Here is an 18893-nt window from a genome sequence, read left to right on the forward strand (position 1 = left end):
TTATATGGCAAAATAATTAACTCTACAGACCCAGGAATGGGTTTACTAGGGACAAAACAAACCAGTATTTCTTTGTTTTTAAAATACTTTAACATTCTGATTCTCATTTGTATGAACACATTTGTAGAATTAATGAGAAGGACTAATGAGAGATTAAGCTCTTACTATAATAAAGGGCCATGAATAAATATTTTAAGCTTTGTGGATGATAGGTTCTCTGTGGGCAAATGCTCAATTCTGCTATTGTAGAGCAAAAATAGCCAAAAATTAAAAATCCTTTGTCCTAATAAAATTTTACCAAAACAGAGAGCACTGCTTTGACCTGCAGGTCTACTCTACCGACCACGGGACTAAACGGTAACTCAGAAAGCAGATTAGTAGGGTTCCTCGGGGCCTCGCGGTCTGCTCACACACTTCAGTTAAACCAGCTCCTCCTTTTCTAATGTTTTTAATTTATTTTATATATTTATCTGTTCTTAAAATATCTATAAAGAACTTTTAAAGTGAAAGTTCCTCTACTTTTTTAAGGATTGAAAACCATCATATCATGTAAGTGAAGACTCTTTGAGTCCAGCTCCAGTAAAAAGGTATAATTTACTTGATCATACACTCTTTTATCAAATAACCTTTATTAATACTCTCAAGTATAAATAAAATGCACTAAATGATTTAAACCTAACTCCATACACACACACAAAATTAATGGGTATGTGATAGAGAAATACTTTGCTTTTTATGAAAGAGTAGGTAATAATGCCAAGTAATGTTGTTAGTTGGTCTTTTACAGCAGAAAGTCCTATGGTCAAATGAATTTAGGAAAATCTGGGTGAAACAAAGCTAACAAATGTCTTTATTAAAGACTTTCTCGGCCCTGTCTGGTGTAGCTCAGTGGATTGAGCACAGGCCTGCGAACCAGACAATCGCAGCTCGATTCCCAGTCAGGGCACATGCCTGGGTTGCAGGCTGGTTCCCTGCAGGCCAGTTCCCAGCAGGGGATGCACTAGAGGCAACCATACATTGATGTTTCTCTCCCTCTCCTTCCCCTCTAAGGATAAATAAATAAAATCTAAAACAAACAAAAAAAAGACTTTCTCAGTGCTTCACGTATAATATGTCCACTGTAACTCTCTGAGGGGGCTGTGTAGCATGTAGCATTTCTTCCGCCAGAATTAGCATTCCACACAACATACTTTGGGAAGTGTTACTTTAGACTGATAGAAAAAGCAATAGCCCAATTTTGATATAACTGCTAAAAAGAACGAAATAAGTTGAACTAGAAAAAAAGTTTAAATAGAAACACACAAAAATGCTATTTATAGCAATAAGAGTATTAGATACAAGAAGCAATTAAGACAGAACAAAAGTTTAGAGATTTAAAATTTTTTGAACCAAACTTTACATAAACCCAAGTGCTTTAGTGCTGCCCAAGCTGCAAAACACACAAAATTATAAAACTTTGGTAAAACACATGCTATCATTCAGCAATGGTTTACCACTGGAATGGCAGCTATAAATTTAAAAAATGGTTTCTTGAATAAAGCCTTATTTCTGCTTATTATTCCACTGCAAAAAATAATAAAGAATAATTTTATAGCAACCCGAATCATTATGATATTCGATACATGTAAGAATCTTATTAAAGATAAAGATGCTGCTTACAGCCAAATAGGTGAAAAATATATATAGATGATTACATACAGAAGCAATAAGATAGAAGGGCTGTCCTCCATTAAAGACAGGTCTGTCTTATTAAAATTTTCCCACATCCCAAAGTCATTAGCCACTGCTAACAAGTAAGCCTAAAAGATGTGAAAAATATTTAAATGAAGTACACTAAGGATCACAGCAGAAATAAATGAATCTAGGCCTACTCTGAAAGAGACAAAATGGAAAGGACAGATAAACTCATTCACAACGTAGCTTTTACTAGTAAGAGAAATGTGTACATTTTTCAAATAAATTTATTCCACAGCAACAATTCACAATATTTTAAAACTTACAATTTGACCAAATAGAAAATATTCTCTATATAGGAGAAGCTCAAAAATATGTATTAAGGAGAAAGTTAATCAACTTTAAAATGACCATTTCACATTGGTGAATTGGGGTTAAGAGTATAAGAAAGTTCCCCGTACTATTCTTACAACTTTTCTATAAGTTTACATTGCATCAAAATACATTTTTTATAAACTCTTAACTTTTCAAATTTTTTTCTATAGCTCATAACTAAAATTCAAAACTCAGTACCCAACAATTTGATTCCTGTAGCAGAATTACAAGCTGGCTCATACTACATAATAACTTTCCTGTGTCCATCATCACCAATTAATGCCACTTACTCTTTGGAAAGCATTTTTTGAAGGACAGTAGGTCTTTGAGAAAATATTTATTAGCAGCTACTCAAAGTTGGAAATCTCCAGTTTAAAAAAGTAAATATTATTCTTTTGGATTACAAAAACATGAAATCACAAAATCTGAACAAAAGAGGAAAACTTTTAATCTTCTATACTATACCATGATTACACAGGGTTTTTATATATAATATGTGATAAATTCGACACAGATATTTAATGTGATGTTGCTCACAGTGGATGTAATCTATAGATTTTTGCTACAAGTAATTAACAATGTTATAGTTGGGGAGTCTATTTTTAGTAACAGGTAAAATATTTAAGTAACAATTTAATTATTATTTAAGCCATCAAAGAAAAAAGTATATAATTCTATAAGAATGTAAAGGAGCATAAATGTCCTCTCTACATTAATTATACAAAGGGCTCAAATACTTGCACACACAACTCATAAAAACAGAACTTTGCAATAAAATCGATCCTCCTGAAGCTAATATGCTAGCAACAATGAACAAACATTTCAATTACATTCATGCTGAAATTCTTCAAGTTTATTAGACGATTCCTCACTAGGACACAGAGATACAAAATTGACCACATTCCCACCACAAACACCTACAAACCTGGGAGACCAGACCTTCAACAAACCTTCAACTTGGCTTCTAACAAGATTTTTAGGCCTTCTCTTTTAAATATGAATACACAATCAAGAGTGACCAACTGCTTGAGGACAACTTCTAACAAGACAGACACAGGATCATAAAGAAGATAAACAATGCAGGAAGTGAAAAAAAAGTCACAGACTTGAAAGAGCAATTGCTACAAAAATGAACATTCATACAAAAAGATAACTCTTAGAAATAAGATTTTAATAAAATTCACTGGATGATAAAAGAAATTTCCTAGAATATAAAACATCAGTAATAAAAACAGTGCATAAATTATAAAATAATCAGATGACCAATCCAGGGGGCCCAACACTCAACTATTAAGGATTCCAGATAAAGAAAAAGAAAAGGAGAGGAATAAAGAATGACTTTCTAGACTGAAAAGAGCCCACCTCATGCCCAGCACAATGAGTAAAACAAGAAATCACACAAACATTCAGTAAAATTCCCAAACACCAGCAATACATCAATAACAAATGACCATGAAAGCTTCCCAAGGGAAGGAAACTCAGATCTGCTGCTGAGGAAGGGCAGGGGAACTGACCCCACCACCCACGTGGAACTGCGACCAGTACCAAGTGTTTAGCTGTGGCTGCACATCAGAATCACCTGGGATGTTTCAAACAGTAATGTTTAATTGAATCAGAATACCCAGGGGTGGGCCCAGCCATTAATTCTCAGCATTGCCCATATATTCTAATCATCCTGCAGTCGAGCTTGAGAATCAGTGAGTTCCACAGAAGCAACAGGGTGATATTTTCCAAATTCTGACAAAAAGTAATTCCCAACTTGGAATGTATAAACACAGCTATATTATCAATCAAGTGGTAGAGCAGAAGATTTTATCAGATCTGAAAGCTCTCAAAAATGTATTTCCTTTGCACCATTTCTCAAAAAAAGACTGCATCTGCCAAAATGAGAAAGTAAACTGAGAGAGAAGGAAGCAAAAGATTAAAAAAAAAACAGGTTATTTAATTCGGAAGAGAAACATGAAAGAAATTCCCAAGATCATGATAAAAGCAAATTCAAACATAACTGCTACTTAGTGGGTCTAAAGTACAATTGATCCTGATTAGAGCAGGAAGGCAGGAGACTAACAAGAAGCATGGGTGGGTGGTAATAGATAAAAATCACTAGATTATCACAGTATGTTTGACAATATTACAATACTGAGGAGATTTTACAGAGCATTATCAATAAGCTTGAGATGAATTAGTAAGAAGTAGGCAAAAAACTAAAGCACACAAAACCTTGAAATTTACAAATGTCAGGAAAATCAAAAGGCTGTATGTAAAAGAAACTACCAAAATATATGCCATGTGGCTCAGCTATAAACAGTACTCAAAATCGTGTAAACAATAAATTCTGATTTAACAAAATACTGCAATATAAGAACACTGAAAGGATGAGCATGGGCGTGAGTAAGAGTGTAAAAGAGTTAACTCTCATCTTCCCAAGTAAACAATAAATATATATTCTCTAAAACTAGAAACAGTAACACAAGTATGTTACACTGAAATGCAAAGATAAAGTAAGAGATGAAACAGCAAAAAGAACAGAAGGTGACTGGATCCAGGAATGACAACTATGCGTGGGAGAAATGGTACACAGGACTGATGTGTCTGTGACTAACACCTGAAAAACTAACTGACATTAAGCTATGTTCACATATAGTTTTTGAAGCTGTTCATATATTACTTTGATTAAAATTAAAAGGCCCAGGTCCAACCCTATGCAGATCACCTATATTCTCCTACACAGGTGAGTCAGAAAACATGTCCATAAAGCATTCTTCCTTGTCCTATAAGTCCCATAAGAAGCAAATCAAGGATATGAGGAAAAAAATTCTTTATTTCAAAATCTGGGCACATTTTAAAGCTTTAAGTGCTGTCACTCAAAAGTTATCTTAGATTAAGTATTTAAGACATTTTCTGATAAAATATTGCACACCAATAAATAAAATTCCAGGAAAAATTTTACTCTGGCATTCAAATTGGCATTCTGAGGAATAAATTCTTTATTAACAGATGTTATTTTTGTTTTGGGATCCAAAATTATCAATTGCAATGATTAATAATTAACATGTAGAAAGACCATAATGAAAAAATTTTATAAACACTAACTTCAGAAACTGAAAGAAATGTCTAGGAATTGTTTCCTTTTAATAAACATTCTCAATATGATTCCTTAATATGTTTTGATATTTTGCTCCTAATTATCTCATTAATTTTAGTCATCCAATTTTAGTGACTTTTTTAAACCCCCAATACAGCATTTTTTATACTACATTTAAATTTTCCTCTTTCTTGTCTTTAATCCTCTATAACCTGTCCACTCTGCAGGACTTGAGGCAGGGAGGGTCCCTCCCGTCATCAGTACATGCCTATCTCAGAGTTCATCTCCAAGTAAATGAACAGAGACATAATTTGACTTAAGTATGTATACCTAATTTAGAATCTTGCTCATTAAGATATTACTTAAGTATGAATCAAATTAGTATTTCATACATATGGGAGGAAGGTGAACAGAAAAGTACCTTTCAATGAGTGTCCCATTTTGAATCATCCAAACATCACAATACGTTCGAGACACCAGCATAACAGCAATAAGTATCAAGTAACCTGTCTAAAATAAACCAGGTATAGTAAATTAAATAAATGCATTTTAGAAAGTTAAAAAAAAAACACATTACCTTGGCAAACACTTATTTCTAAATTTAAGGCTTTATTCTAGCTTTAACACAGTTGGCTGACATTTTACCTATAGGAAATTTTAAAATATACTTTAAAAATTTTTAAATATAACTGGAAAAGGCCTTATAGATAATTTATTCTAACTTTCTTATCCAGAATTCAAAAGTGAATTCCATGAAGGTCAAATGACTTGCCTTCATACAATCGGTCAATGACAGAAACTAGCAGTATAACTTGGATTACCTGAATCACCATGTATTGCGATTGTCTTATATTTTTAACATATGACTAACAAAGAAAAATGACAATCAAACTGTCAATATGCAATTTAACAACAAATATTGAAGCCTAAAATTTTACCTAAGTAGAATAAATTTGGTTCAGTTCATCAGGAAAATCTCTAAGAGTGCCCCTGCACTCACAGGGCTTTCGTTTTGGTTATTAAAGCAAAATTTGCACTAAAAATTTAAGAAAACAGACCAATGTAGGTATATTTGCGTTACTTCACGTGCTAAGTAACAAGATGGGAGGTCTGGGGTGGCAAAGAGGGTTATGACATTAGAAATGTACTAACTAGACAAGGTAAAACAAAGGAAAGAATGAGGATTATGAGCAAAAAAGATGAATAATTCAATGGAAAATAAGAAATAGATTAAAACCATATGAATTATGAGCATAGCATATCCAGCAGAGTACAGACCAAATATCAAACTACTAAAAGCTTTTGGGTAGAACGAAACGTTCAAAAGTGTTGTTTAGGGAACATTACTGAAGTGATGTTGTGCAAGATGGATTACCAAGGGGAAAGAGATGAGGTGCTGGGTAGCTGGCTAGGAATCAATCATCTCCCTGTGCAAAATGAGAATCTACCCTCCAGTCTCCAACACACATTCAAAGCTGACCTTAGACTTTCTAAATTGGAAGATTACAACAGTAACATAGAAGCTAAAGTCAGGGAAGAGGGTGTGTGACAGGAAGGGCATTTGGATAATGTGTTTAATTTCAAAGTTACAGAATTGAGGGACAACTGTATCTAATACTTATAATACTATTTTATAAAAAGGTGAATGTTTTATTTACACAGCACAAAGTCATTATAACCTTCCTGTCTACAAAAGAATAAAGAATGTGATCAAACAAAAACAACAAAATTAAAAGGTAAAGGTAGTGAAAATACAACCCTTTAAGTGGAAGACAAGGCAGGGAGTCATAAACATGGAGTAAAGGAAGCCGTGAGAGGGAAGACAGTGTCAAAGAAAATCTGTGACTGTGTGCGACAGCTGCTACCCCCGTGCTTCCTGCCAAGAAACATGTCACCTTTCTACCCTGTCCTAGCATCTCAAAGGCAGGCATTCAACTGACAACAGAACGATCTGTTAATTTTAATGAATGCTGTCTGTATGTCACTTTAACAGTAGTACTAACTTTTAATTCAGACCTTACATACAGTCTCAATCCTGAATTAATCATTTGAGGTATAAAGGTAACATTAGACAAAAATAGTTTATTTTTTCCTTCATTTTATGTTCTTGGCTTAATTTATCATTAAAAAAGGTATCAAGTTTACTTGTCTCACTTTAGCAAAATCTGGCAAACTTTTATTACTAACAGTCCTGAATGCCTTTATACGAAAAATGTTGTTAGAATCACCACTATTCCCATTAGTAATAGGTTCGTAAGACTAGGACGGAAATGAAAGATTTGCACTGATCTGGGCTCACCCTCGCCTTATGATATATATGAACTTCCATACATTCATTCATATGCGGTAATTTCATGTCTCTATTTCATAAGTCAGTTCATCTATCTCTACCTCCAATCTTTTTGTGATTTCTACAGGCATTTATTCAATTTCTTGAACTGGGGTTAAAATTGGATTTTTATATTGCTCAAAAATGGTTTATAATTACTCTGTGGTATGGCTTCACCTAAACAAAACTGGGAGGCTGTCCAAGTTAGTCTCTTCTACCTCCTCACTAACTCCCAGGAATCTATCCAATGTCTCACTTGGTCATTTTTACGATCAGCAAATCCCTGCTAGGCATTTAAATAAGCATTATTCACCCTGGCTGGTATAGCTCAGTGGACTGAGCATGGGCCTGTGAAGCAAAGGGTCGCCGGTTCGATTCCCAATCAGGGCACATGCCTGGGTTGCAGGCCAGGTCCCCAGTAGGAGACATATGAGAGGCAACCACACGTTGATGCTTCTCTCCCTCTTTCCCTTGTTTCCCCTCTCTCTGAAAATAAATAAATAAAATATTTTTAAAAAATAAGTATTATGCTGTTAACTGATAAGGAGAATAATATAAAATCTTTCCAAAAAAGCTTGTATTTTAAATAAGGATTCTCCAAATCCAGGTAGGTTTTAGAATGAAAAAATAACTAATTGTGCCTAAAGAGTCACGGGAAACCACAAGAAGACAATGAGCATCAAGGTTTTTTTTTAAACATATCTGTTTCTGTTGGGGGTGGGGGGTCAGGCTGTCATAAACATGATGTCGTAACGGCACACCCTCTACTGGAAAACAGCAAAGGACCTTCTAAGCAGATGGTACTGAAAAGAAGGTCAAAGTCAGGATGTGATTTACCCTATAAGAAAAAAGAAGCAAAATATATTTATTAGGGTTTTAGAAAGAAGACTAGTTAGAAAAGGAGAAGAAGCAAAAAGATCGATTAAGAGATTACAATAATCCAGTAGAAATGAAAAGAGACTAATTTAAGAGAAACTCAAGGATACTTGGAAAAAACATTTAAAATACAGTGTGGGGCAATAGTAGGTTTACAGTTGTGAGTACATGAAACAGTTTATTCTTGTATTTTTGTTTATTAATTATCATTGTTATTTTCCATACAAACCATTGTAAACCTACTTTGGCCCCACCCTATATGAGGGGGAGAGAAAAATTTTAAAGTTGCAGTATGATCTCATTTTTATTTGTGCTCACACACAAGACTAAACACCAAAATAATGACATGAGTGCTCTCTGAGTGGGAGGCTAACAGGCACCAAGGAGAAAAAGTATCTCTCTACGATTTTTCTTCAAGGAACACATATTATCCTAACCGGAAATAAACAGCTGTTACTATGTTTCAGAGTTTCTTAAGGGTGGAATTACCAAACAAGATCTCAAGTGAGAGGAAAGGAAAGGAAAGGCAGTCCAGTGTGCTAGAGGGGCGTTGACCGGGAACTGTAGCACTTGGAGGCGACTTATCTTTTCTAGCTATTAATAGAATATAAGGCAAATGCTTTTTTAAATTTGAACAACTGGAAACATATTATGTTTGAAGAAAATAAATTTGGCAGAAAAGATTAGAAGGGGAGATTCTTTGAAGTGAGACTAATTAAAAAACACCATGACATGCAGGCAAGAATATTTAGAAGAAAAAGTTATCAGATCCCAGTGACTGAAAGGATAGGTGACTGACAGGAAGAAGAAAGAGTCAAAGGTGATATTTTTAGTTGTATAGAAGGAGAATATTGAGGTGATCAGATTTTTAATAATTAAAAACACATTAAATACAGGTAAGAGGGCAAAGAAAGAGATATAATAAAACTTTATTCTAACAATCAGCTCACTTCGTGAAAATACTTGAAAATTTTAAATATCATTTTGGTATCTTTAAAACATATTCGGTTAAATATGAAGTAGCCCCTAAACATAATCCATATCAATGTGACTTGTTAACATTTTAATAAAATAAAAAGATTTTCCTTTGTAAATTTACGGTTGTTTTCATTATATTATAATAAAGCAACACCACTTACCATAGCTGTACCAAAGTACTCTAGTATGTCACATAAAATAATAAAATAATATTACATTAAAAAACTATTTAAAAATTGGCACTGAATAACAAGGGTACTTACTTGCATAGCAGACAATTTAAGACAAAAATTTAGTAATCTTCATTACCTACAGTTGAAAATATTTGACCTGTAGCTTTGCTTTATAATTTTTGTTTTTATTATATGTAACCTTTAAAGTTTAACATTTAACATTATAATTTTATAAGACTTACCTCTTTACAAAATGTTCTAGGGACCATGATTTTAAGAATCCGTGTGAGCCTTGATAAAAACACCTTGTCCACCATAACTCGTTCTTTTTTTCCCTCTTTCTACATTAAAAAAAGAAAGTTTTTAACAAAAATTTTACATGTTCTACAACAAATCTAGAACAAATAAGACTAAAGAACCACATATCATCCAAGTCAACACAAACAATTATCAAGATAATACCACATTTAGAGAACAAAGACTTCTACTGCTCTTCATTCTCAAACATGTTTTCAACAAAACAGGTGTTAACAGAACAGTAAGTTCTTTTTTTTTTGTTTGTTAAATCTTGAACACAAATTACCCTAATATTAATTACAGGAAACTTTCCAATTCCTAAATTTATCATTAGGATTTCCAATATGCAATCTGCCAATTCATCCTCTCTTCTTGATAAATTCAAAGACAAGTTTTTATAGCATCAATCCACTTTGATGCTATAAAATTAACATGTAAATGATAGAAAAAGCAAACAAACCATTAGATAAAGACCACTTAAGAAGGCTGAAGCAATAATGCAACCAGAAGAAAATGTAGCTAATATTCAGGAGGTAACAACATCAAAGGGCACTGACAAGTTCCTATTAATGTGCCAATCACTTAGACAGGTGAGAAGAACTAGGACTGAAAAAGACAGCTGTTTGAAACAGCCAATAAAATAAAAAGGCCATATGGTGTTGATAACGAGTGTAAGCATTCCTTTACATCATTGGGGAAAATGTAAGCCAATGGATGCAACTATTATCCTTCATCTATCAAATGTAAAATGTACACTGACTATAAAATGTAAAATGACTCATCATGTTTACTTTTAGGGACTTGTTCTACAGTTACTCTTACATATATGCTTAAACACATAAGTGAAAAAAATAACCTGCACAACATTTATACCATAAAATTAAAATCTTACATGTACATCAACAGAAGATATTACAAAATTATGGTAATTTATGTAAAAATCTACATAACTGTATAAAGGAAGCAGCATATATTCAAACAACAGAATACTATAGGGCAGGTAAATTAATTTATAGCTATCAACATAGATCTGAAAAACATGCTGGAAAAAAGCAGAATGATACATACAATGACTCAATTTATATAATTTTTCAAAATGCAAAATAATTCTACTTGTTTGTGGAGATACACATACCTGTACTCAAAAGTAAAAATACACATGGGAATACTAAACCCTAAACCTAGCACAGTGTTTACCTTTCTATGTTTTGAATTTTATTTGTGTGTATATTTACAACAAAATTAAATGAAAAAGTATTTTAATATCAAGCCAAGTATCTCTTTATACTATTTTCTAACTGTATTAAATCTTTTTCTCCTTCTTAAATCTCATGTCTTATGAAAACTGTCTCATCCCACCCCACCCTACAACAGATTGTAACAAATTTCCATTGGAAAAAAAATTCTGCTTTCCTAAGAAACATATTCACTGAAAAAAACCAGAAAATTCTGATTAGCAAAAATAAGGAGCCTACACCTACCATTTAGAGATATCAACTGTGATAACTGGCATATACCCAACCAGATTTCGTGTTAGCACATACATATAATTGTGCATGTGTGTGTATTTCCCTAATAAATTTTACAGAAGTGGTATAATTGTACATATTGCCTTATAGCCTTTTTTTTGGCCAACCACTTAATCTAACCTAAATTTATCTTGCTCATATATATGATCAGCAAGTAAGTATATGCTAAAAAACATAGTACAAAAAAATTTAAAAACAAGTGAATGAACTTAGCTGTACTAATGTTTCACTAAAACATCAGTTTCACTGATGTCCTAAACTTATAGATATAATATGCAAGCAGGAAATGTAAGTGTAAGGTTTGATATTCGAGGGGGGGGTAAATTTTTAAAAACCCAGAATTTATTTATAAAATATTGTGCATTTATTCTTGCACGTTTTAACTTCCGTCACCTTCAAAGTACTCGGCATAGGTACAGTGTATCAAATAGGTGTATTTGACACAATATACCTATTGAGACATTTTTCCACTGCTAAAAACAGTTTTTGAACTTGTTTTTTTAATGCCTTTTAGTGCTTCTGCCATTGTTTTGTTTCACCTCTTCCACATCAAAGTTTCCCTTTGAGAACTTTTTTCATCCAGAGACACATAAAAAAGTCACTCAGGGTATGATCAGGTAAATAAATCCTTTTATCAGGAAAGGATAGAACTGCTGAACATGCAGCTTGTTTTTGGTCAAAAACTGCTAACCCCCCAGTATGGTGTGGGCTTGTGAATCACCCATCATGAAATGGACAAACATGCTGAGTCTTCAAAAAAATTCACTAAGCCAAATACAGCCTCTCACAACAACACTACCTGGTACACTGATGCAGATGGATTCCTAGAACACTCACCTACCTAGAGGGGGAAGGAAGCCTGTACTACAGGGGGCCCACCCTCCAAAAGGTAATTCTAGTTTGGGGGCCCCCCCTTGTAAATCAATGAAGGTTTGATCACTTACATATAATTTAGATATGAGAAATTATGAAAAAAAGAAGGAAAGAAATTATGAAGATGGAGCTACGCCAGACAACTGGAGATAAACACATCTGGTCCCATTTTTCAAAGCCTGGGGAAAAGATTATGGAAACTAAAGAACAGCAATTTTGATGTCCATCTCTAGAATATTCAAAAACCGGATATTAATATGAAAGATTTGGGATACTTAAGAAACACTAACCACTATAAGCCAGCATGAGTTTACTGTAAGTTATGTCAAGCTCTTCTACTATTCTTCCTTTTGAGAGTATGGTACTAGTGTATTAGCTGGCATGTACAATGTAAACTCCACTTACTTTTATAACTGCTATACACCCAGAGTCAAAAACAAGACCAGGCATGTATGAAGAGCTCAATCAATATTTGTTGAAAGATTAATAACAATTAAAAATTAATCAAGGAATTTGATCTTTCTTACATAATTAATTAGTGGGCCTTAATGGAGAAATAAGGACTAGATTTTGCTACAACTGGATATAGTCACAGCTGGATAAAAGATAACCATAAAAAAAAGATTAAGAGCTATCAGTTGGACTTTGTCTGGTCAACTACATTCTATACTAAATATAATGTCCAGAGAAACTAATGAGTATGGGTCCAGAGGAGTAAATACAAAATTGAAAAAGGATCAGAAATTGTCACCTGAGAAACAGTTGAAAAAATAAGGGTTGTTTAGCATGGGGAAAAAAACCGATTAAGAAGATACAACTATCTTCAAACAGTATGAGAGTCTAACAGAGAAAACAGAGCAGACTTGTCCTGTGTTGCAACAAAAGACAAAATTATCAATCACTAGGTGCCCACAGAGGGAAAATAAACCTCATCATGGGCTAGAACTAATATAGTTAGTTACCTGCCTCCTGGGTACTCTCCAACAAATGAACAGATTCAAGTAAATATTAAAAGTCACCTACCAAGGATTCCCATTTCAGAAAGAAGTCCTATAGTATCTAGCAGATTGCAGATGACATTCAAGCCCCCCAAATTCTAAAATTCTATGATTATTATCCTAACTCAAAATTATATAACAAAACAAATAAATGCATAAGATTCCAAAGGGTTAATGATTTGAAATTTTACCTCATTGATCTGCAATGGTGGTTTTCCATTTTTCTTACTGCAAAGAAAAAAGAAAGCACTTTATTTGCAAACTTTCCCCATCATAAAAATTGTTTTAAGATATCAAAAGAATATACAATATTCTCCAAATATTTCTTCTTTCACATATCATACATACGATATATTAAGTATAATAGTACAGTTACCTCTTATTAAATAAATATAATTTACTGAAGGTGCTCAATAAATGTTAAATACTACCAGGCATTATGTTGGTAATTTTTCACACTTATTTTTCAAATTCTTCCATAAAGAGGTGGGGTCTATTCCCCCATCCTTGAATCAAGATTTGACCAAGATGTGACCTGCTTTGCCCATGGGACATAGCCAACTGATGCAAGCAAGGCCTTGAAAATATCTGCATTGGACCCTCTCTCTTGATGCTGGGAATCCTTTCCCAGCGATGTGAGTAATCCAGGTTAGTTGCCGATAGAATGAGAGACCATATGCCATTCCTGCGTAACAAATGAAAAAACTGGCTTGGAAAAGAGGAAGTAGTATGTCCAAGATTCATGCTACTCAAAGTAGTTAGCCTGGCACCAGCCCAGGCCTGACTACTGATCCAGGCCACCACCCTAAACAATATAATGACCAGGCTTAGGCTTTGTTTATAACACACTACCATAACATCTTATGTTATGATCACATTTCAAATCTTTGGTTTAATGTACATAACAAATCTTCTGTTTAATGTTCAAAACAAATCTTTTGTTTAATTTCCTCCCACTACTTCCGCCAAGATGGAGGCATAGGTGGAGACGCCATGCTTCCTCACACAACCAAGTTTAGAGACAACTAAATAATAGTAACAGAAAACACAGCCAGAACACAGAAAATTGAACTTTTCAGAAGTCTGATAAATTCTTCATCCTGACCGGTAAGAGGGGCGAAACCAGCAGCTGGCGGAGCGGGGTTGCACAGGAAAACTTGGTCAGACGGACTCAGGCACGCGGAATCCAGGCGCAGGGTTGGACCTGGTGGGCAACTCAGCAAGCAATTGCAGGGAAACAGTGAGGAAGCAGGGCTGCAGGTTGACTGTGGTCACGCGTTCGCACATTCGTGTGTGGACAGACGAGCAAGGGAGTGGGCGATTGGACGAGAGCCAGCAGCCCCAGCGGCAAGCCACGGCGGAGGGCACCGCCATTTCCCCACTCTAACCCCACCTCCACATACAGTGTCACAACCCAGCAACCTGAGAGTCCAAGGCTCCGCTCCTCATACTTAACGAGCACAAACAGACCAAAAATGGCTCAAGAAGATCTCAAAGCCCCAGAGCCTATAAATCTAAGCGATGAAGAAATAGCAAAACTCTCAGACCCACAGTTTAAAACACTGGTGATCAGGATCCTCACAGAACTGGTTGATTATAGCCACAAATTAGACAAACATATGAAGGCAAAACTAATTGAAATGAATGGAATTGCACAGGAAACCAATAGCGATGAAAAGGAAACTGGGACTCAAATCAATGGAGTGGACCAGAAGAAAGCATATAATGGCCAAACAGAAAAGAGTCAAGAAGCAAGAATTCAAAAAAATGAAGAGAGTCTTAGGAACCTCCAGGACATCTTTAAACACTCCAACATCCGAATAATAGGGGTACCAGAAGGGGGAAAGGAACAGCCACCAGTGGAAAACTTATTTGAACAAATAATAAAGGAGAATTTCCCCAATCTGGCAAAGGAAATAGACTTCCAGGAAATCCAAGAAGCTCAGAGGGTCCCAAAGAAGTTGGACCCAAGAAGAAACACACCAAAGCACATCATCATTACATTAGCCAAGATTAAAATGAAGGAGAGAATCCTAGAAGCAGCAAGAGCTAAGGGGACAGTCACCTACAAAGGAGTCCCCATCAGACTGTCAGCGGATTTCTCAAAAGAGATCTTACAGGCAAGAAGGGACTGGAAAGAGGTATTCCAAGTCATGAAATCCAAAGACCTACAACCAAGATTGCTCTATCCAGCAAAACTTTCATTTAGAATGGAAGGACAGATAAAGTGCTTCTCAGAGAAGATCAAATTCAAGGAGTTCATCATCACCAAGCCCTTATTATATGAAATGTTAAAGGGACTTACCTAAGAAAAAGAAGTTAAAGAAACATGAACAGTGAAAGGACAACAAACTCACAGTTATTAACAACCACACCTAAAACAAAAGCAAACTAAGAGGACAGCTAGATCAGGAGCAGAAACATAGAAATGAAGATCTCATGGAGGGTTAGCAACAGGGGAGTGGGAGGAGGAGAAGCGGGGAGAAGGTACAGAAAATAAGTAGCATAGACAGTAGATAGAAAATAGATGGGGGGGCAAGAATAGTATGGGAAATATAGAATCTAAAGAACTTGAGACACATGGTCATAAACTAAAGGGGGGGTTAATGGTGGGGACGGGGGATAGGGTGGAGGGGAATGAAGGGGGGAATAGAACAACTGTAACAGCATAATCAATAAAAAAATTAATTAAAAAAAAATTTCCTCCCACTAAATCAGTTCCTGAGATTAAGAGCTATTGCAGGTTGGCTTCTCCTAAGTATAAAGTAGTATGTGGAGCACTATATGTTTACTGGGCATCAACACCTGTGAAAGGAAGGTAATAAAAGCAAGTGTGGGCAGAATTTAAACTGTGATGCAGGCCCAACAAAATTTCACCCAGCCAGATGGGAAGCTGTCACACACCAAGTACTGTCTATCAGAGTGCTCTGTGATTGGCCAAAATGGTCAGGTCTTTATTGTGTCTTCCTTGCTCAGTATATAAATGCATGCTGCTCCAGGGAGGTCATGACCTTAGGAAGGTAGCTCTGCAGCTAAGGCAGATCCTAAAGTGTGGGCAGAAGGGGTTACCTGGTCTGCACTCCTCACGGCTGGGACTAGACCTTCTTTGAAGGGGAGTCGGGGTAGCATATCTCCGTGCCTAATAGAGGGGTCATATATTACTCGGCTCTCTTTGTTCAACATCTAGTTGAGCTCCAAGAATCTGTAGAATAAACATTTTCAGTAATAAGATACTAGGTCACTGAACAAGGCCAGAAAGCCAAATTTAACTACAATAAGAGTAGATGCTCTTACTTTAAAAAGTGCTTAGGTTTATTATTGTTTCCAATCTTATTTGTATTACAGGATTATCTGTTTTTAAATTTTTATGAGATTGCAAAACTGTTTCAGAAAATGCCTTTCATATATGTATATGCTCACACATGCCCAGTTAATTATAAACCCCCTTTTATAAGGCTTTCTAAAACCCTCTTTTTAAGGAATTCTTTAAATGTTTTCCACAGATGGTCTCAATTTTGAAAATACTTGTTATACAAATATACAGAAATTGCCTAGGGTGAATTAGAGCAGTATACTAGAATCCCATTGAATGGGTTATATATTTTTTTTCACTTGAAATGTCATGCTAAAGACTAGAGAGAAGTTAATTTAAATGCAGAAACATGATCTACTGCCAGGCAGATTCAAGTCTAACAAAAATTCAATTACCTTCCTTGATTTTTATACTATAAAATTAAAAAGACTCTACAAAACAAACACATCTTCTACATTTATGTCTTGCTACCAAAAAGGCTACCAAAAAGATCAATTTTTTAGCTAAATAGATTAAAATAAAGGTATTCAACATATTTGAAATGTATTATTGATATGCATATTAATGACAAGGTTGCAATATCTGTAACAATCACTAAGTATCAGTTGCCTAGCTATATTTCGTGGTATAACTGAAACAATTTTAAAATCTAATTTTGTGGCTATGTAAAACATGACCATTTATATAATCAGTCTATACCAAATGCAATGTATGTTCAGTCAGGAGCTGCTAATCTATTTTCTTCTTGTTCAGTAAATCACCAGATTTTCCAAAATATAATGGCAGTCCCTGAATTGATATTTTCACTGCCAAACGGTCCTGCCTGAGAAAAGGCAAGGAAAAGAGAATCACAGTACCAAGTCAAGATATGGAAAACCTGGTTGCTAAAGTATGAAAGAAAGGTACATAGAAAAGATATAATCACCTAGCTGGTGTAGCTCAGTGGATTGAAAATGGGCCTGCGAACCAAAGGATCGTGGTTTGATTCCCAGTCAGGCACATGCCTGGGTTGCAGGCCAGTTCCCAGCAGGAGACGCATGAGGGGTAACCATACATTGATATTTCTCTCCCTCTCTCCTTCCCTTCCCTTCTAAAGATACATAAATAAAAATCTAATAAATAAATAAATAAAGTTATTTAAAAAAAAAGATATACATCGAATACATGTGCTCTTGAAAAGATAGGTAAATTATAAATGTGATGTGGTCAAGAAGCATTCGGATGTTTACTAATTGCTTACTATATGCTAGGCACTATTCTAGATCAGCATCTTCTAAACCCCGTGATCTCAAGATTCCAAAAAGCTTTTATTTATTTGTATTATATCTATGGATATTCAACCTCAGTATTTTTAAAAGTATTTATTTGCTCATTTAAAGAAAACAGACAACTGATACATTAAATAATTTTTATAAAAATAGCTATATTTTTTCTAAGCAGAACAACTAGATAAGAAAAGTAGCATTGTTTTATATGCTACATTGGCAAATCTCATTAATGTCTGGCTTAAGAGAAGATGAATGGATTCTCATATCTGATTCTGCATTCCTTCTAGCTATTGAAATACAAGTAGGTATTGTAAACAGGAGTATTTTAATAATTGCAGATATTTTTCTGTGACACTAAAATGTTTCAATGCAGTCTGAAACCGTATCAATGAACTTTTGTACCCTGATACAGTTACATCCATTGGTCTATGTTACACTTTCAATGGATCTTGTACCCATATAAAATTTGGTAACATCATGCATTGGTCGGTTGGAAATATGGTTCAGTGAGTTATGTAGTACACCTTCCTAATGTAATACATTTTATTATACAATATTTCATAAAATTATATTTGTTAATAATGCCACCAATCTCACCAGAAAAGTCTTAAGCACTGGGAAGCTATCAAGCTCACAGCAGTAGAGAGTTCCAAATTTTAACTTTCAACTGAAAACTTAAATTGTAACATTAGCAACAAACACTGCCAACTGTTTTTGCTTGAAGTCTTGCAGAAAATGTCTGCAATATTCAAGGCTGAATAACCAGTTATTCAGTCATTCTTTCGAGTAAAAGTGATGTTCCATAGTGGCAGGAGTTCAGTTCACAACTCAATCATGCAAGTGCTTGCTTGCCTCCAGGTAACCTCTGTACTTTGGTATGTGGCAAGAACTGCCTTGTAAGAACTTCTCATTTTTCTTTGGCAAAGACATTACAAAAAAAGAAAAGAAAAAAACAATAACCAACTATTTATAAAATGTATAGAAGGGTTTTTATCCAAGATATGGAAGGTCAGGTTAACATTTGAAAAAAATCAAGGTAATTCATCATATTAACAGCCTAAAAAAGAAAAAATACAATCATATCAATAGATACACAAAAAGCCTTTGACAAAAATCTAGCACCTA

General features: G+C 34.7%; 1 protein-coding gene across 2 annotated transcripts in view; it reads right to left on the reverse strand.

Annotated features, from left to right (window-relative positions):
- ABCD3 (ATP binding cassette subfamily D member 3) overlaps positions 1 to 18893 on the reverse strand; it is a 125239-nt gene that overhangs the window by 31269 nt on the left and 75077 nt on the right. The window contains exons 2-5 of one of the 2 annotated variants that reach the window (XM_037137179.2): positions 16257 to 16389; positions 13379 to 13415; positions 9733 to 9831; positions 5556 to 5644 (exon numbers count right to left, since the gene is read on the reverse strand). In XM_037137179.2, the coding sequence (XP_036993074.1) occupies positions 5556 to 5644; positions 9733 to 9807 (164 nt within the window). In that variant the 5' untranslated portion in view covers positions 9808 to 9831; positions 13379 to 13415; positions 16257 to 16389. The remainder of the gene's footprint in view (positions 1 to 5555; positions 5645 to 9732; positions 9832 to 13378; positions 13416 to 16256; positions 16390 to 18893) is intronic. The other variant, XM_037137178.2, reaches the window with a different exon arrangement.

This window comes from Artibeus jamaicensis, unplaced genomic scaffold, assembly GCF_021234435.1.
Source record: "Artibeus jamaicensis isolate MK-2021 breed Jamaican fruit bat unplaced genomic scaffold, CSHL_Jam_final contig_482, whole genome shotgun sequence".
Lineage (NCBI taxonomy): Eukaryota > Metazoa > Chordata > Mammalia > Chiroptera > Phyllostomidae > Artibeus > Artibeus jamaicensis.